The 19,643-nt window shown below is 46.7% G+C and overlaps 4 protein-coding genes across 4 annotated transcripts; 2 read left to right on the top strand and 2 right to left on the bottom strand.

Annotated features, from left to right (window-relative positions):
• Positions 1–1,788: 1,788 nt before the first annotated feature.
• Positions 1,789–3,001, top strand: N7487_007407 (uncharacterized protein; the record flags this gene model as incomplete). Its single annotated transcript, XM_056875137.1, has 2 exons — positions 1,789–2,158; positions 2,235–3,001. 2 exons carry the CDS (start codon positions 1,789–1,791, stop codon positions 2,999–3,001), a joined length of 1,137 nt encoding a protein of 378 aa, XP_056727325.1.
• A 761-nt stretch (positions 3,002–3,762) lies between these two features.
• Positions 3,763–8,174, bottom strand: N7487_007406 (DEAD/DEAH box helicase; the record flags this gene model as incomplete). The annotated part of the gene is made up of 14 exons (XM_056875136.1): positions 3,763–4,098; positions 4,155–4,331; positions 4,389–4,660; positions 4,722–5,423; positions 5,484–5,682; positions 5,739–5,826; positions 5,890–5,989; positions 6,051–6,208; positions 6,262–6,381; positions 6,438–6,519; positions 6,575–6,659; positions 6,709–6,729; positions 6,787–7,525; positions 7,576–8,174. 14 exons carry the CDS (start codon positions 8,172–8,174, stop codon positions 3,763–3,765), a joined length of 3,678 nt encoding a protein of 1,225 aa, XP_056727324.1.
• A 2,444-nt stretch (positions 8,175–10,618) lies between these two features.
• On the top strand, positions 10,619–14,222 carry N7487_007405 (uncharacterized protein; the record flags this gene model as incomplete). Its single annotated transcript, XM_056875135.1, has 12 exons — positions 10,619–11,425; positions 11,479–11,499; positions 11,550–11,634; positions 11,688–11,769; positions 11,828–11,947; positions 12,007–12,164; positions 12,222–12,321; positions 12,385–12,472; positions 12,525–12,702; positions 12,753–13,618; positions 13,676–13,852; positions 13,923–14,222. The coding sequence occupies 12 exons, from the start codon at positions 10,619–10,621 to the stop codon at positions 14,220–14,222; spliced, it is 2,982 nt and encodes a 993-aa protein (XP_056727323.1).
• A 726-nt stretch (positions 14,223–14,948) lies between these two features.
• Positions 14,949–17,765, bottom strand: N7487_007404 (uncharacterized protein; the record flags this gene model as incomplete). Its single annotated transcript, XM_056875134.1, has 3 exons — positions 14,949–15,814; positions 15,872–17,672; positions 17,724–17,765. The coding sequence occupies 3 exons, from the start codon at positions 17,763–17,765 to the stop codon at positions 14,949–14,951; spliced, it is 2,709 nt and encodes a 902-aa protein (XP_056727322.1).
• Positions 17,766–19,643: the final 1,878 nt, after the last annotated feature.

The following is a 19,643-nucleotide window of genomic DNA, read 5'->3' as shown; positions in this document are numbered from 1 at the left end:
TTCCATTTTCCCTCCACCCAGATCCCACGGTAACGTCACACTTCCTTTTGAGAGAACAAAATACCCATTTTCTTGTCTTTTTTTCCGTTCCTCGATGTATTTGCTCATGCCTCATGCCATTTGGGCAAAGTGATGCCCGTGTTCAATAACTGCCCCCCTACTCCGCGTTTAAGCCTTTGCTGCGTTGGATTTGGCTTCTCTGGTGTGATTTTGCTGCATCTATTACCGGGCCTTTTCTTTTTCCTCTCCCCTTCATATTTTCCTTGGTGTTCTTGAAATCTCTCAAGAGCGATGTGTCCTTGCTGTGTCTTCTGGTGTTGGATCTGATGAGTATAGTCGTGACGACTATAACTCGGGGTTGGCAATATGTGTCGATAAGGTGGTGGATGGATGGTCTCTTAACTATGACTTTATTGGGTCTCTGTTCTTCGCTGTTTAACCAGTAGACCCATACTTTGTTTCTATAGATACCTGACCAGCCACAATCTATCCACCATTTTTTCAAGACTGGGATCCTTGTAAAATGTTCCATTTTCAAATATGTCTCGGCCCCGGTCTCATGTCAAGTCTAGAACAATTTCTATCTTGCGGCTCCCATATCAATCAAACACGTGACCCTATTGCAGCCCAGAGGTAATACCCCACTACATACATGGATATGTATTACCCTTCCTTGGTTCTGAACAAGATATAATATTGCTCCCTTCTATACCATGGTACATAATTTATTTATTTGCTACAGTGGTTGCAGAGTGTTCCTTTTCTGGTTACGTATCGGCTGGGATCTTCTCCGTCTCGCTCTCGCTCTCTTTGTATCCTTGAGACCCTTTGATAGAACAGGCTTGTATTTGTGGTGGAACTTCATGACCAGATCACCAGTTATTGTGAACTATCGCATATAAAATTTCAATAATTTTAATGGCGATTACAATGTATCTTTTTATAAACACATCGCGGGCAAAAGCTATGGTTGGAATTACCTAGCTTGTACCCCGCATGCCGTGAGCTGATTCGGTGAGGTGAACGCACGTGACAACTCTTGCCCCCATCGATCTATAAAAACGAACTATGGAATGACCTCTAATGCCGGACCATATTTGGAGACCCATAACAATGTGCACTTGTTAATAATAATAATAATAATAATAATAAAACAGATAAAATGTTATTTTGATGTTCTTATTCTAATGTAAAATCATTTGGAAACCCCAACATCGTGAGACTGTCTCGTCAACTCAATTTCCAAGGTAGTTGGACTCCGACAACTCGGCGACTAAGCTTGCATGAACGCAGCTCGCATGAGCGTAGCTCGCATGGATGACGACTAATCGAAGTAAAAATCTCCAAGTCTCCTTCCTGGACATAAGTAACGAGGGGTATAAATCCCATTTGTCTCCAATCTTGTCTCTGTCGTTACCCGACACAGTGCCAACGCCGACACTACCTTGTACACAAAACAGTCCAGGGTTAGGCCAACGAGCATCGAGGGCAAATTCTGAAGCTTCAAGTTATCTCATATTGTAATTCAAACAGCCAAATATACCCCCTGTGTTGATTCCATGCTAACATCCTCGAAACACAGGCAACGCGTTTGGGCCAATCGGTGTGGGTTACTACTCGATCCTTTGAATCAACGATATTGCAACATGTCTTATCCTAAGGTATGATCTCTGAAGTCCTTTTTCCAAGTCAAACATATTGGTTGGCTGGAGACATCCGCGATGTCAAGGCTCGCGTCGCTCGCGAAGGGCATTGTATACTAATTGAATCGCTGAGTAGTCTCACAAGATGGACCCTTCCAACGTCGAGGTGAACCTCACAGTGGGCGAAGATAGGGTTAGTGAATTTCTCGGCGCTTACCTCGTTCGCACGCGCGCTGTCTATTTGTGTCCCAAAAAGCTAATGTTTGACGCTCTCGCGCGTCCACCACTTAGGTCGCTCACATCGAGATCAAACTTGCGTTTCCTCCCCTGCCACCCCCCACCCCCACCCCCGGAGGAAGACCACTTTGACACAGACCCTGCCACTGCATACAACTCTACCGGAGTGAAGCGCAAGCGCGAGACTACCCCAGAAAGTGAGCAGGCAAGTTCAGTTATCGACGCTGTTTACACGGACTACTCGCCTTCTTTTGGCGACTCTCCCCTGTATCGGCTTGGTAGGTTTTCCCCTTTGATCCCATCTTCTTTTTATTCTTAAATAATTGGACGAGAAACTCATCATTCCAAATCTAGGAACTGAGGAAATTGATGACAAGCGTGAGCCTACTCCCGGTGCAATGGCTCCCCTGGATCCCCGGGAGCTACCTGATCCCTCACCCATTACCACTCCCAACACGCGCGTCTGGGAATCTCACCGTCCTTCGAATTTCAACTTCACCATTTACGAGGACCCAGAGGGCCAGGAGACTCCCCATGTCAGCCCTTTGCACGAAAGCTTCAACGGTATCGAAGAGGACAAAGAGAACATCTTTCTCACTTCTTCCGACTATGCTAACTCTGATGAGGAAGAGGAAGACACTCGACCCAACCTCGCTGGACGTGAACCTTCCATCGGACTTCTTGATGCCTTCGGTCTCCCACTCAATCGTGAAATGTCTGATTTCGTCCGACCTACTACCCGCCCAATCTTCGAACGCCACATGCGCCGCGGCCGAGAGGTCCTCCAGACCCTCTGGGTTGACGAGCCACAGGTCCGCGAGGAGCATGATGGTCGGTTGCATAATGACGCTCTGACTGACACCCAGGCTCAGGACATTGTTGAAGAGAGCATCCAACGAGGTCGAGCTAGACTCCGCTCTGACCGTCAGCCTGCTTTGCGTGAGAGTGCCCCCATCCAGGATCCGGCCACCTTTAACAATGTTCGCCGCGTCCTTGATTTCCAGCAGCCCGAGTCTAGTCGCCCCACCACTCCCGAGCTAAACGAGGGTCGCCGCTCTGTCACCCCCGAGGAAACCGAGGAGTCCCAGCAGTCTCAGCTGGAGGAGGAGCAGGATCAGTAATCTGGGGACCTACAGCTTCGTGGTCTGAGATTGTTCGCGATCTGAAACTGTTATGGTCTGAAAGTCTCCACTCAAATTTGTGTTCTTACTTCGAATACGCTTTTACGATTCACGGCATGTATGATTAGTTTATTGATAGCCGATGAATCTGTGCTGTTAGTTTACCAAACAAAAAGTGCTTTCTGCGTAAACATTCTCGTAATACTAGATCTCTTTTTAGATCTCTCTTGAGACATCTTTCTCGATATCTTTCGAGGGGTCTTTTGAGAGGTCTTTTCAGATAGCTATAAATCTCTATGTAAAATAATCAACCGCATACTAATCCGCAATTTTTATAAAACGACCTTTCCATATATGATTCCAGTATAATGAACAAAGCCATCACTTCTCGTATCCTATTTGTATAGCTTAATTAGGCCTATTGGGATATCGGGTAAAATTCATATTGACCAGCTAAAATTTGGCGTCGCTTCTGCTATGCAAATGCACTGAGCATCCTAGAAAAGACTTCCTCCACTAAAATTAAAGACCTGTTTCAGCCATAAGCAGTTCATCTCAAATCCCTCCCGCGACGCACAATTCCATGGTCCATATCTTTCCTGTTTTTGGTGTGTTGTTGTTTTTCATCCTTTTTTTGGTGTCCTTTCGTATGCATCAGGACGGGTAGCCTCCTTTCCTTTCGTTCTCGCTCCACATTTCCTTGCCCATGCTTCTGCTATAATGATACCAGCAAGCTAGCTCTGTTTATTAGAAGGCGCAGCTCAAATGGCCTTTCCTGTGGCAATGGCTCTGGCAGTGGCTTTGGGCGTAGATTTGGACGCGCGGGTGCGCGCGGGATTTGATGCGCCTTGGGCTGCATCTTTGTGTGGTAAGACCCTGAATCCCTTCGTCGGGTCATCAATGACTTCGCCAAACATCTCCAGCAGTTCCTTGAGCGTGCTGCGGTCCATAAGCACATTTTGACTCATAACCTCGCTGATCTGCTTGGCTTTGCGCTTCTGGGTCCTGTCCATCCAATCGTCAATGGACCCTTTGACCATGAAAATGATGCATTCGACATCTCGCTGTTGACCAATCCGCCAAAGACGAAAGAACGCCTATTATTTCACAAGTTAGCTAACACCGGGAGTTTCAATTCTCATTTACAACTTACTTGGTCTTGGACAGGTTCGTTCCACCATAGGTCAACCAGTATGCACTTGTTTGCAACAGAGAAATCAAGACCTAGACCACCTGTCTTAATCGATGAAATCATGATCTTCGTTTCATCGTCACTCCGGAAATTATCCAGATGAATTTCTCGTGACCTATTGGCCATTCGACCCGTAATCTGGTAAAGCCATGTTAGATATGCGCTCTGTTGGTTCATTGTTTTCGAAAAACTTACTTGAGAGCATTTCCAGCCGTTATCTTCACACAAGTACTTCAAAATCCTAGTGCTGTTGACATACTGCGTAAAGATCACGATCTTTGCGGTGCTGTCTTCTTCAAACCACTTTTTGACTTGAGACCTGATTGCATCAAATTTGGCGCCTGGCATAGATCTCCCAAATTCTGCTATCCAGTCTTGTTCTTTGTCAACCTCTTCTTCACAGGGAACATCACCCTCGTCGGGGTTTTCGTCTTCCGCTGTCTTGGTTCTCATGTTCGCTGTTGTCGCTTTCGTCCTCAAATTCGATTAGATTCCCGTCGGCCAATAACCATTCCGAGAAAGTGGAACCACGGCCTGTATCCGTCCGGTGTCTCTTGGATTGGCCTTCCCTTGCTGTACTTGTCTCTGGTGTGGCTGGTCGCGTTTGCTGGCCCTCTTGTCCAAGAGAAGAAGACTTGGCAGCCTCGACTGGAGGTGTGTCAAAGTCATCGTAGATTCCGTAGAATGCAGCCTTTCTGATCGGAATTCTACACACACGGCACGATCGAGCGACGCCATCAGTGTTTCTTTCTTCATCGGGCAGTGCGTCAAAACAGTCTTCGCAGTAAAGGTGTTGACAGTCCGTGATAATAGCCCTTGTTGGGAGCCCCTCACAGCCAGGACAGAACCAGGTGCGATGGTCGCTTTCATAGTATGCTTCTCGTCTCAAGAGATCTTTGATTCTATCCTCGAACTTTGACACAAGCTTTGCGCAATTGCCGGGCGGGCGTGGTCGAAGATTTTCGTTTTGTGCTTCAGATGTTAGAGGAGCTGTAGGCATTCCCGTTCGATATTTCCCTGCAATACAACACTTCGCAAGTTTGCTTGATGGAGACGGGTTTCCCGGGCTTGTTTCATCCTTCACCCAAGCCTTTAACCGTGTAACCAGTGTGGTGTTGAAATTGCACACTCGCTTGAGGTAATCTTCTGCGGTGAGTGGATGACTAGCGAACATCTGTAGCTTTAGGATCATTGTCAAAACACATTTTCTCTGCTTTTTCATTAGAGTCGCTATAGCAATTTTAGTAGTGAATTCAGTTTACTGCAGTCTTGGAGGGCTTCCAAGCTCACAATTGACTTTCTCGAGGAACTTCTCCGCGATTGCGCTGTAGATCTGCTTCTCAGCTGGGTAGAACTCAATCTTAACCTCCTTCAGATTGAATCTTTTGAGCTCAATAAGGGGTCTTCCCATATGACGGCTCTCGTGCGTCTTGCGGTGGATGATGGCTCGAAGCGTATTGATCAACCGATTTTTACCATGGTGCGTCCCCTAAATTGGCAAAATATTGTTAAATGTTAAATCCCTTGAACAAAAGCAAAACTTACATCGCAGTAGTTATGCATGAACACTTCGTAGGGGTGGCTGTTGGGGACATCGATGAATGTAAATAAAGCATAAAGTTCATCAACGGAGCTATGTCGGAGAGTCAGTCCAGAATTCCTTCTCGAATCCATTTCAAACATGGCCTGTGCTCACTTATGCAAAGGTGTTCCGGTTAAAGCCCATTTGAAATTCCCACTTAGAGAACGAACTGCAATCGATGTCCTGGTCATCCTGTTCCTGATGATATGTGCTTCTGTGGGCTATACTTAGTGCCAGTCTCCTTTGGTTTCCATATCCAATAATGATTCACTTACCATCAAGAATGATCCTATGCCAGTGTATTTGATGAAAAACACCTGCTTTCTCGTCATATTCCTGATTCCACCACATTTCGATGGCGGCTTCAGTCTTCATGTCAGGGGGCAACTTTAGATTAGGATAGGAAGAAGATATATCTGAGTACGTTGTCAATCTAGCTATTATTAGTAAGGATGTAGTGTGTCTCTGGTTGGAAGCAGCACTTACACAATGTTGCATTGCCTGAGATAGTGGACGAGGTTATTGGTTTTCACCCGTGCACCAGAGCAATGTGCAATGACGGTCCCGGCTGCTTCAGTGTCACAATGTTGCCGAATCTGCGACATCCTATGACATTCAGTATTAAAGCAGGATATTTAGTCTTCCTGAAGGAGGGGTCGTACCAGGTCTCTATCAAATTTCTCGGGGCGACAATCAGTGTCGGACCTTCTGGCTCAGTTGGCACTTTTCGATTCACAATGCACGCTAGAAATGCTTAGTTCTGTATTCCACCACAGTCTCTTGGCTCGATTTCCCTTACCCAGTGTCGACAGGGTCTTGCCAAAGCCCATCACATCACAGAGTAAACCACTTTTCAGCTTGCTCGAGGAAGTCTCGCGTTTACACTATATCGATCAGTAAATTTGAGGTTCAAAGGAAGAAACCCGAACTCACCATCCAAGAGGCAGCCAATACCTGCTCTAGACGTCAGCCGTTTATTTGGTTAAAGTCAATGTAGAAATGGACACAAACCTGGTTCACCATTAGGGGTGTTACCAGCCCTCTGACCTTCCATTTTCCTTTACCGTCTGACCTTGCTGATGGATTAAATGTCTGTGTCGCTTCATTCAGGATGGATATGTCTCCACGTGCTTCAGCCTGTTCTGCAACTGGGATACTAGCGAGCATCTCTCTGAAAGCCTTCTGCTTGTTTTTCTCCGTAGAGACAAACCCGGGGGGTAAAGGATCCTTTCCGTTTTTGGGACCATCATCGCGTCGGAAAATTCTTTGGATTTCTTCATTCGATAACAACGTGTGTGGACGTCGAGGTTTTTTCCGGTTTCCTCTTGCCTTAGGTGCTTCCTCCGTTTCAGTTTCAGGTTCAGTTTCAGGTTCCTTGGCCTTGGCACGCTTTCCAAGTCCTTCCTTTAAAAGCAACTGAGCAAGGCCAATTTCTTTGGCCTTTTGAATCCCCGCTGTCGATACTCGTGTAACCACTCGCTTTACTCGAGCAGGCTTTTTCAACTCTGACTGAGTTTGCTCTTTGGGCTGAGAGTCTTTGGATTGAGACTGTTCTTTCAAGGCAGGGCGAGAAGAATTATCGCCCTCAGACCCCTCTTCCGATTTTGCTTGTGCAGTCAGATCAAAATGCTTGTCATTCCTAACCTTTCTCCTTCGTTGGAGCTCTTCTTCTCTCCGGTTTTCGAACTCAATCTGCTGTTCGATGGAAGGGGATTGCAGGCTTTGAAATTGTTCCTGGTATTCATTGAATCTAGGTCCGTCAGATTACCATCTCCATGAAGAGGTTCCCTCAACACTTACCCAGAAACATGATCTTCGTCTAGCCCAAGCAACGGATCGCTGGTGCTGGGGGAGATAGATCGTGGGGAATCATAATCCTGTACAAACAAGCTTTCCACAGGGTGGTCAATAATTTCAATCGGTGTCATAGCCGTCTTCTGGCGCTTGTTAATGGCAGTCCATAATTCAGCACGTGGCATCGGACGTTTTTGAGCTGATGGATTGTCGTTATCTTCTGTGAGGTCAATGACGAGACGTCCTTCAAATTGCTGGACATTGTTGAACTCCTGTGGTTCCATTTTGATTCCTGGTTCCAGTTTGATATTTGGTTCTTGTTTGATGGTCAATGGATTGCACCTGTCCCAGGTTTTGATTCCATGGCCGTTCTCATCGAGAAACTCTTTCTTGATCTGTGGCCGGTTTAATCCACCAAAGGTAGATTGATCATTATCCGAACTCTGCAGTGCTAGGTATATTGTGTTTTCAGACATGTATTGGGTCCCCTCGTTGGGTCTGAAAGTGAGATGGTGATCGTTCAGTTTGAGATGGGAATAAGGCATCTCGGGGGCCCTGTTCTTGCGGGTTTCCTTCTCTTTTTCGGAGGACTGCATGTTGACCATGTAAGGATGCAGGAAGGTAAGAGCTAAAGGGTATAAACTGGATTGTAGAGGGCAATGGAGCAAGTAGGGGTGTGAATATGAGAGAGGAGGGATGTTCGGTGGGATGGACAGAAGCCTTTATACCCACCACCACAGAGACGAAGCAACCAGAACGGGATTGCTTAGGATTTGAAAATAATAGAAACAATATGAAGGCACTGACTCATTGTATAGTATTAGGAGTAGAAGAAGGCAGATGTATAGGGTAGAGGTAGAAAGAAAATATGAGTATTCGGTGAGATAGACAGAAGCCTTTTATAATCACCACAGAGACTAAGCAATTAGACGTGGATTATCTAGAGTTTGGAAATAACAGAAACAACATTAGGGCACTAGCCAATTATATAGCACTAGGGGTATAAAAGTGGGAGAGTACAGATAGATAGAGTAAAAGTGAAAATGGAGGATACGAAGTAGGAGAGAGGATGGATGTTCGGTAGGGAGGAAGTAGAAGCCTTTTATAACCACCACTTCTATGGCTTGACATTTAGAAACACGAAGCAATCAGATGCGGATTTTCTCGAGTTTAGTAAGCTGAATAACAGTTTTGGCGAATCGCGTGGTATTAAGGGTATGAAAGTGAGAGAAGACGTACGTATATTCGCTGTGAAGGGCGTAGAAGCTTTTATGACGACCACCCGTAATGAGACGAAGCAATCAGGTGAAAGCCAGTTCGAGCTTGGTTTTGTAATTATAGATGATAGTGTCATAACGGGAATATGAAGGAAGAAGGTATAGTGCGAAGGAAACAAAACCCTCTTATGACCACCACGTCCAGGTTTGAAACCTAGGGAGACGAGGCAACCAAATACAAATTGACTCGGGTTTGGCAGCAACAGAATAAGGGGCCTGGCTAATTTTGTACTATCAGGAGTATGAAAGGGGCAGAAAATGGAGAGATGTATTGTGTGACAGTAGAAAGAAATTATATGGCGGGGAAAAAGGTTATTTGGCCACACCCGCTGGTATATCAAGACTCAAATTTTGCTTGGCACTATAGACGACAATGTGGGAACTAGAATGCGAAGCAGGAGAGATGAAAGATATAGTGTGAAGGGGCCAAAAGCCTTTTATAACCACGGGGTCTAGGAAGACCAAGCAACCAGATGGTAAGTAGGTCGGGTGAGCTGTTTCTATAGAGAATACCATCGCTCCGGCAATGCGGAGGACAGCGGAAGGATGTGTGGTGTGAAGGGCACGAAGGTCGTTTATAATAACCAGCCCCAGGAATCGAAATAGAGAAAGAACCTGAATATCATTCTTAATATAGGGATGAAACTTGAGCTCCGGATCCTATCTTAGAGGTCTATCGTGACGGCCGATTCATTAGGGCTATCGTCACTATCTTCATTGCTCGTACTTTAATCCATATGGTCATGAGATGTCTAGCCTAATTTAACTAGTTTTTGATGTACATTCCTTTCATCTATTTTCGACTTAATAATACACTATTTTAGGATAGTTGTATGATGCTTCTATAAAGAGAACAGTCGCCCGCTTATACAGCCCCTATATCACCTATCTAGTACCTACGTATATCCTTTTAGACCTAAGAACGGATATATAAAAAAATGCGGCATCCCCAGGGCATTAACGCGGGTACCAAAAAAGACAAAGAAAAAGACATCGAACAGACATGTTGAAATATTGCTTTGATAGTACAGCTAAGAAGGATATCGAAGATGATGCAGGTAAGAAGTCTGTCGAATGGTTCTTACATTTCAACTCATAAAATACCTCAATATTATCTTTCCAGTCAACAATCTTGACTCCTTTAAAGTCCATTCACCTTCTAGCCCACACTGTGACCCCCAAAAGCGCCCACTCGATCCCTCATAAATCGTTGGCTGAATAAGGCCAAACATCGTTCCCAACAAACATTGTATCTCTTACCATCTCTGCTTGATCTTCTACGTGATCTTCATAAACCCTATTTGCTCAAGTCCGAAAATATTACTGAAGCATCATATATTTTACACTCGAACTATCTCTTCTCGTCTTCTCGTCTCTCATTCTCGATTTATCTTTCCTACTATACTCTTCCTACACCTAGACACTCTCAACTTATCCCTATTTCCCTTCTTTATTCTTTCAACATCTACTCCATTCCTGCCATTGTCACGGTCTTCGCCGTTCACTTCCTCAATATCTCTCCCTGTACTCAGTTTCCCATCCGTATCTCTCATTTCTTCGTCATATTTCTTAACACCAACTTATATTTTCTCATTGATTCTACGATCTCTGGTTCACTGATCTTCGACTCTCAGATCTCCAACCATCATTCTCTCGCCAACCCCTGCTTCAGTCCACTCAACTCGGCTCTTTTCGTCACCCCTGCTTCAGTCCACTCAACTCGGCTCTTTTCGTCACCCCTGCTCTAAATCCATTCTTCGCATCAACTCGAAATGGATCAACGCATTGAAGAAATCACGAGGCCAGTTGAGGAAGTTCCAAAAGAGCCTCCTAAAAAGGCTCCAAGCGAGCGTTTAAAGGAGGCTCCAAAAGAAACTTCAAGCGAGGCTTCAATTCCTGTCGCCGATATGCAGGTAAAAACTGAGCCAGGGGACCAGGCAACCAGTCCCGCCAAATTCCCACACCTGGAAGTCAGCATCACAAGTGTCAAGCCAAATGAGCAACTCCGCAAGGTTCTTCTCGGTCTGAACAAAGTGCACAACAATGAGGACCCCGAGCCAAATGAGTTACCCAACAATCCCGAGCAAGAATCGCTGGATCAAACAGACTCGGAGGAAAGCTCCGACAACGATCAAGCTTCCGATGAAGATTACGAATCTTCCTCGGATGATGAATCTGATGCTGATGAAGAGGAACCGTCTTCTGATGATGGTTCCGTGTTTGATCCCAAGGAATCGTCGACCAAGCCAACAAAAAAACGGCCCTCAAAAGAGCGACAAAAGAAGGCGAGGAATCCGTTAACCATGAATGAGCAGGTCAAGAGCTTGATGAGCAGCGACATACTGAGCGCTGCAAATGCGAATGCAATCGATATGTACCAAATCCCTGTTTCCCAGAAAAAGGATAAGTCAAAAGCGCTCGCGGAGGAGGTTTCGAAGCTTTCAATTGAGGACCAGCCGCAAGCCAAGAAGGACGCGAACGCACTAATTGAGTACTCTAAGAGGTTCACTCCTTCAGCGAAAATTGTGGATATGAATTGGCAGGTCGGCGGACTCAACACGTTGTTGAAACACCATCAGGTTCGAATCTCTATCAAACCGAATTTATGATATGTGACTAACTATTGAAAAAGCTCAAGGCTGCTGCGTGGATGGTGAGCTTGGTATTTAGGTGTTGTTACATGATGTTTAGCTAACTTAATAGCATGACCGCGAAAACTCAACGGAAGAGCCATATGGAGGCTTGCTCTGCGACGAGATGGGCCTCGGGAAAACACTCACAGTTCTCGGTAAGAACTAAGAATATAAAGCTATGGTATCAGAAAGCTTACATTTTTACAAGCAACTATCGCGCACGAAAAAATCCCACATCGTTCACACGCTCCTACCCTACTCGTTGTTCCAAGAAGCTTGATTGGTCAGTGGTATGTCACACTCCTAGACTCATGAAATAAGACTGTTTTATTAACTTGGCTGTTATAGGATCAGTCAAATTAATGCCCATTGCGTATCAAAGATAAGCGACAGCGTTTTCGAGTATTGCACCGGTTCACAAGCAAGCCAGAGCGATACTGTGAAAGCGATGAAAGCAAAGCGTATTGTGTAAGACAACATTTGAAGCCGGTTACTGTCTGCTTTATGTCTAATGACTGACTTTATAGGATTACCACATATGAGCAAATCTGCAATTCATATCCGAAGTTGAAGCCACCAGTGACGAACAAGTCTCCCGAAGAGCTTGATGTCTTGAAGGAGAAAGAATTCAATCTCAGAGCTGGACCTTTCCATAAGGTTGAGTGGCACCGGATCGTCCTTGATGGTATGTACGTTGGCGTTGCTATAACATATCCACATTGATACTAATCCAACCTTGTAGAAGCTCATGCAATCAAGAACAAAGATTCCGCAACCTCTATCGCTGTCCGAGCCTTGAAAGGCAAATTCAAATGGGCCATGAGCGGAACACCTTTACACAAGTAAGCATCAGCTACTGTGGGTTTGAAATGACTGGAATCATGTGTACTAACTATATGTTCCAGCGGCGCGGAAGAACTGTACCCATATCTTCATTTCATCTTTACCTCGGGAAGAATGGAGTATGAGACTTTCTTGAAGAGGTATTCCAATGTTAGTATCATGAAGCCTTTACTTCAAAATCTGAAACTAACCTTTCACTAAGGGGTTGGACAACATCCTGGAAACCGTGCTACACCGCAGCACATACAGTACGCGGCTTCTTGGCAAGCCGATCGTCACACTTCCAGGATTCAACAGCCGAGTCGTGGAGGTCGAGCTTTGCGCAGCTGAAAGACTGCTTTACAGGGAAATCCAGGACCTCGGTATCGCGATGATCGAGGGTAAGCTTGGCAATTCTAGTGATGAGCAACGCGCTAACACAACCTATCAGGTACGGCTGATACAAAACAAAAACAAAGCAGATGCATCTTCGCCGTTATAACAATGCTGAGAATGTTTGTGAGCCACCCGCTCCTCATTCAAAAGTCTCTCGAGGCCGTTCTCAACACAGGTGTCATTGAAGGGCTCAAAGATATGGCACAACTGGAAGGTGTGACCGAGACCACATCTGGAATCATTATCGACTTGATTCTCGCTCTGGCAAACAAGATCGCTTCCCGGCCAAGGCTTCCAGGAAATTTTTCCGAGCTTCGGGACATATATTACAAAACCATCGTCCACATCCGTCTACACGAGGGGAAGTATCAGGAATTTCTACGCAGGCAATGCCCTCGTTGCGAAGAAGTTGTCACAGAAGATAAGTCATTTGTTGTCACGTCCTGTCAACACCTTTACTGTAAAGGATGTTTTGATCAACTTCCCGACCCAAACGGAAAAATCGATACTATCCCCCGAGTCTGCACCTCCTGCCAGAACCCCATCGAGGAGGCCGGATATTCCGATGATGCGCCAGAGAACTCACCAAAGAAAGGCACACCAAAGAAAAGAAAGCAGTCAAAGCCAAAGCCAAAGGGCAAAAAGATTTTTGACAGCCGAACTCCAAAGTTCTTCAAACAAAAGTACCTACGCAAAGATCTATCAGATGATGATTGGGGTGAGCCCAGTGATGATGAGGATGATTGGATTTCGCGGGTTGGCGATAGCATGCCATCCGCGAAAACCACAGCGGTTCGAGAACTCGTCACAAACTGGGTGAAAGAGGATGAGGACGTCAAGATCGTGATCTTCGTTCAGTTCCTGAAGACTGTCCGGCTTCTTCAGTACATGTGTGAGGAAGAGGGCTGGAAATACACAGTTGTACGTCCAAGGTTGGGAAAAGGCAACAAGTCATAATAACTAACAACATCCATACAGATTACAGGCAGGGTATCTCCCATCTCGCGTGATAAGCAAATCGAGCAATTCGGCGAGGAGAAGGACATCAAGATCATGATTTCTTCCCTGAGGACTGGTGGCGTCGGTCTCAATCTGACTATGGCTAACAAGTGCATCCTCGTGGATCCTTGGTGGAATGAAGCAATCCAGGACCAGGTAAGGGAGCCAGAATTCAGATCACAGAAGGGTTGAAAGGTCAATAGCAAGCTGACAATGAATTTTCTAGGCGTACTGTCGGCTGTACCGCATCGGACAACTGCGCGTTGTGGAATCGGTCCAGGTTGTGGCCAAAGGATCCATTGACGACTATATGATCGAGTTGCAGAAAAGGAAGACCCGGAATATCCGTCAAGTGTTCAGTGCAGAGGCGCTCAAGGAGATCCTTGGTCTCTCTGGGGAAATCTGTGAAAAGCCAAACGGTGGATTTTCCATTTTCAACAACAAGGGAAACAAGCATGCCAACGCTTGGGTCCGGGTTGTCGAATCGGGGGTCCTTAACGAGGCGGAATCTTCGGAAGAAGACTAAAGAGGCTGGTTACTAGGCGAAGAAGAAAAGAGAAGAAAATATAAAAAAAAAAAAAAAATGAAAAGGAGGAAAGGAGCAGAGCGGAGGATTTGAGCAGTGGCTTATTTCAGCTTCGGCTGCGAAGGGCATTTTATTCTTATTGCACTGCCCATGGTGTTTCCTGGGCAGGCATGTACACACTCGTTTACAATCATTTGACTTCAGACAAGTGACCCTGCTTTTTAGTCGATGGTCTAAATTATAAAAGACTTGGAAACGTATAAATAAAAGAGGAAAAATCATCCATATTATTCAGAGCCCTAACCAAAAGTGGTCGGGTGAATATAATACATCATGTAATAAATACTCGAAATCAAGAATCGTCAAGCATAGTCCACGATGTCCAATTGTATGGCCAAAATCCTCACAACATAACATTGACATGAGACATGAACAAGCACCACCGATTGATTACTTTAAAAATTATAGAAAGGAAAAGCGAAAGGCGCGGGAAGTGTGTAAGCTCCGGGAACCAATCTTAGATGGACAAATATAACAAAATGCCCGAGTTAGAGCCAGCCAGTCAAGTGGACTAGCCAGCTGGGTATCACAGAAGAAACCAGGTCGGCAATGGCATGTCTGTATACAAGGCGTATGAACAGGATGCATGCGCCGGCCGGTGAGACAGAACATTGACTAGACATTCGAACGAGAACTACATCAAGATCGAGCAGGGAGAGAGGGCGTTTAGTAGTCAATCTTCTCCTCGTAGATGGGGGGCTGTCCCTTCTCCTCGTTCCATTGGATCTTGCATTTCTCGTCGAGATAGGCATCCTCGTCCGTGATGGGGATGACGCGCGAGGTGTGCGCGACTTCCTGGGAGCTGACTCCGAGGGCGTCGCGGGGAATCCAGAGAAGAGGAGGCTGCGAGGTGATGGCGGGGTGGCAGTAGGCGTCACGCTCGACTTCAGCGGGGTAAACTGGGATCTCCGAGGGCTTGGGAACCAGCTTGCGCAGCTGGTGGTAGTTGTGGTACAGGTCCGGACGCAGGAACTTGGTGAACATGTTCGGCTTAGGCGCCGAGGACGAAGTATCAGTGAGACCCTTCTCGGCAGAGTCGACGCTGCCGAGGCCATTGTCCACGTTGGCGACGCCGCTGTCGCGGGGGGCCGAGATGGAGCCGCTGGCGCCGTTCAGGTCGTCATCCTTCGACTTCTCGTTCAAGGTACTGACGTTGCCTTTCTCCGCGGCGAGCAGACTCTCCTCCTCGGCCTCGAGGTTCTTGGGCAAGTAGTTGAGGAGGGGCTCCATGGCGGTGTTCATCGAGATGTGGAACAGGATGACAAAGATCAACAAGATGATCATCAGGATAAGGGGACCGAGAGCCATTCTGTTGGCACCGGTGCCAATGGCGAACAGGCCAATCAGACAAACCATGGACAGATAGCAGCCGACAGTGAGCTGCTGCAGACCACGGGTGTAGGACCGGCCCTGGGTGTCAATAGTTGCGTTCGATACGTACAACAGGTTGTACCGGAAGGCGAAATAGAACAGGTAGAGACCAATGGTACCGAAGCCCATGACAAGCGGCGCAATGCAGGAGTAGACAATTGCTATAACGAAAGTAAGTATCGTAATCAAAATACACCAATTAGGGGGGGTTAACATACCAACGACGGTCAACAATGTGAAGGCAGGGTAAACAGTGCCCCATCCGAGACCAGCCAAGCTTGACCAACGAGTGTACATCTTGCGAGGGGTGCTATCGAGCAATCTGCCCAGGATCTTGCCGAGGATGAGGCCAGCAATCTGGAGAAGAGCACCGGCGCTGAACGACAATCCCTGCAAAATGATGTAGGAGATGTAGAAATTGGATGCGGTAGGGATCTTCTGGGCTAGCAGCGAAGCAGCTGAGGATGGGTTGTCCATGATAGATTTAACGACACTGGTGGCGGATGAGGCAACAGTCACCACCAGGAAGACCTGAACAACTTGGAAAGCGAAGTACCAATTCTGGACGGTCAGTTCAACGGCAGCGAGACTAGGAGCGCCACCCAACTTCGCCATCAGGCGAAGGATGATAGGGACCAGCGCCATCAGGACAGCCATCATGACAGTGGGCAAAAGACCGGTAATAACACCCTTAATCCAGGACGGAACACTGTCGATGAACTTCAGGAAAGGAACGATCTTGGTCAAAGAGTCAATGTTGGAAATAGCACCAACCACGGCAGTGGGAATGGCCCAGAAGACGATCATAGCACAAACGAAAGCAAGGGTGGCAGCGTAGCGACCGAGACGTTCCCACCACTTGATGCGGAGGTTGGACCAGATAACCTGAGTAGGGTCTAAACCAATGTAGCGAGGGCTCATGTGCAGAGGGAGGTTGTGGGCGACAGACTGGAAAGCAGACTGGGCATCAGCCTGATTGTAGAACTCGACAAAGACGGAGGCGACCAGCTTGGTTTCACCAGCGCGGTGCTTGGCCTGCAATTCCTCGATTTCGGGAGAGAGACGCGCGATTTCCGAACGGGCCCAGTTGATAGTATCAACCTTCTCGCCAATGAGCATCTTGAGACGGTGGGTGGGACGTTTCTTAGCCTCCACCCAGCGAGCAGCAACGGAGCCAGACTCATCATCAAACTGGCCATTGCCAATGTCAGTCTCGGGGTTCTCAGCCGAGCCCTGCTTCTTCAGGGCCTTAGCGCGCGCCTTGTTAGCAAGCACAATGAGCTTAGTCTCCGCACCCTCGAGCTTCATGGCAGCAGCGTCACGCTCCTTGACTTTCTCCTCGAGCTCCTTGGTATCGGTTGCGATCCAGACATTCTTGACCTTGTCGCGGCCGAACATGGTGCGAAGCTTGTCCTTATTCAAGAGGTCCTGGGTAACGGTCGTGAACAAAACGGTGCGAGAGGAGAGGCGGCTAGCGTAGGCGGGCGAGAAAAGGTACGCCTGGCGCAGGTTAATATAGAAGAGGTGCTCGCGGGTGATCATGAAGAAGATGAAGCCGACAAAGATCCAGGCGAGGAAGCAATGGGCGTAGTAACGACCGTATTGAGTATCGGCAATATTCGAGATGCTCAGCTTGTTGAGTTGGATCTTTCCACCACCACCAGTGGCATTGACAGGCCACAAGATGGGGAAAGTGATACAGCAACCGACGAACAAGATGACGGAGCACAATTTGAGGAAACGAAGCATGAGGTAGGCATCCATCGAGTGATGCTGCAGGACGTAGGTGTCGGGTAGCTGGTACATGGCCTTGATCCAGTTCCAGCTTCCGGTCGGAGTCTCGGGGGAGCGCTGCCAGGGACGAAGGTATCCAATGTAGGTTCGGGGCATATACATTCTGCGATTGCTCTTACGCAGGATGATGAAGAGCAACACCATCACAACGAAGGAGATGAGGGCGGGGATTAGGGTGGTGAGCAGGCCAGACAGGGACGGCGTGGTGTCCTGCGGGTTATCGCTCTAGTATCGTTAGTAAAGATCCAGCTACCTTAGGTGTGCGACAGGGCTTACCGAGTCCCTGGCAACCAGCCAGTGGACGGCGTCGTTGGCCATTCTGAAGGTATTCGCAATGGGTATATTCAAAATGTCCAAAAAACACAATTCAAATTCAAATTCACGTGTGTGAAGGATCGGGGGGAAGGGAGAGGGGGGGAGGGGGTTAAGTCTCCCCAGGTATGAGGAAAAATAAAAAAGATAAGGGAAAAAAAAGAGAAAGAGAGAGAGAGAAGCTTAAAGTTTAGTAAGGACCCATGGAACCCATGGACAACAGGGAGGAGAGGGGCTAGGATCTTCGATCTGTCTACGTAATTGGAGCACCTTCGATAATGTTTTCGTGTTATTTGGGGATATTTTCCTATTTTGGAATTTTTCATTTTTTAATTTTTGTTTTTCTTTCTGTTTTGCTCATTTTTCCTATTTTTTTTCTCTTTTTTTCTCCTGCAATTGAACTTAAATATCACAATCTAGCGTTGGCCAATCCATGGGTGGCAAGTGGGCAATCCAGACTTTTGTCCGCTGTGGTTGAGATATGACCCAAAGATCCATCCATGTTCGTCGCAATCAATGATCCATCCACGGGTGGCCCCATGGCTCTTATTCAATCACATGGAATGAATTTCTCTTTTCTTTTTTAATATACCGAGTACGGAGTAAAAAAATTGGATTTTCACACCCGATCCAATTTTTCCAGCCTTCGACACGGACATCTCCGCCACACAACCCCAGCCACATCTACCCTGTACAACCGAAATGAGCTACCGTAGCTACTTAGCTACTTTACCCGACGATCATGACGCTCAATTGACAAGGATGTTAATTAATTCGAATTGTGCAAGGGATGCTGGGAGACAAAAACAAACTTCTTGGAATACTTTGTAGGTACGGAGTACTCCGTACAGAATCCTCGGTCGCACATATTCGAAATTTAGGAAAGTCCCAGGGAATTTATCTTTCGGGCCTTGGAGAATCCAGGGGTATGTAAATTGTGTCTCCACAGGTCAATATCGGAGTCCAGGAAGATGTGAGGTTTGTTCGATGCTTTTTTTTTATTGCTCTTACAATTGCTATTGCTTTTTTCTTTTACTTTCTACTTTGTCAGTGGACTATTAACTTCATTGCGGTCGTGTCATTGCATGCCTATTCCCACTACGGAGTAAGTCATGAGGTGATCGTCAAATGATAATTTCATACCAAACACGGAGTACCTGAGCTGGGTCCAATAACTCCCGTAGATCGGGATTTGTCGCCACACAGAGCGCTAAGGCTAGCTAGTGGGCTACACTATTGACCCGAATCTGTGTGTTCGGTGGGGCTAATATTTGCATGAAACCCCCTTCGCGAGTCCATCAGTGTTGTACTCCGTAGGTAAAGTTACCGAGCCCTAAGACGACCATGACATTCTCACAACTTGAAACCTTAGCTGCGCCCCCAAACAACAGGGGCTGCATTTATTACTCCGTATACGTCAATGAAAAAAAAAAAAATCTATGTAACATTCTGGATTCTACCTAGGTATCATGAATCGTGGGTGATGAATTGATCTCCTGTAATGTATATTGTAACGTTAGAGTTACAACCAGCGAATTGTATGACGATCGATCTCACAATTCACGGGTGCATAGCTGTAGGCGACGCAACACGCCTACCTAGGTACGGGCGGTACATACGTATTTGGTTAGCGTCGGGTGAGTTTGTGGAGATATCTCGGCGTTACGCATGCGCTTGGGACTCATGGAGACCCGATCTTTCTTTGCCAAGTCGTGTGGCAACGTCTAAAGGATCATAGATTTTTCTTTATTTTTTGCTTATGATATATGCAGAGAATATCAAATTGTCGGAAAATCTGGAAGGGGCAACCGGCCCTGGAGCTTCCAAGGTTCCCCCTTCCTTAGTCTCCACCTGGGCACTGGGGTGAACTCAATGACGCTTAGA

The sequence above is a fragment of the Penicillium crustosum genome, assembly GCF_028827405.1.
Source record: "Penicillium crustosum strain IBT 35664 chromosome Unknown utg000003l_segment0_segment0, whole genome shotgun sequence".
NCBI lineage: Eukaryota > Fungi > Ascomycota > Eurotiomycetes > Eurotiales > Aspergillaceae > Penicillium > Penicillium crustosum.
This window is presented reverse-complemented; position numbering and strand designations above follow the sequence as displayed.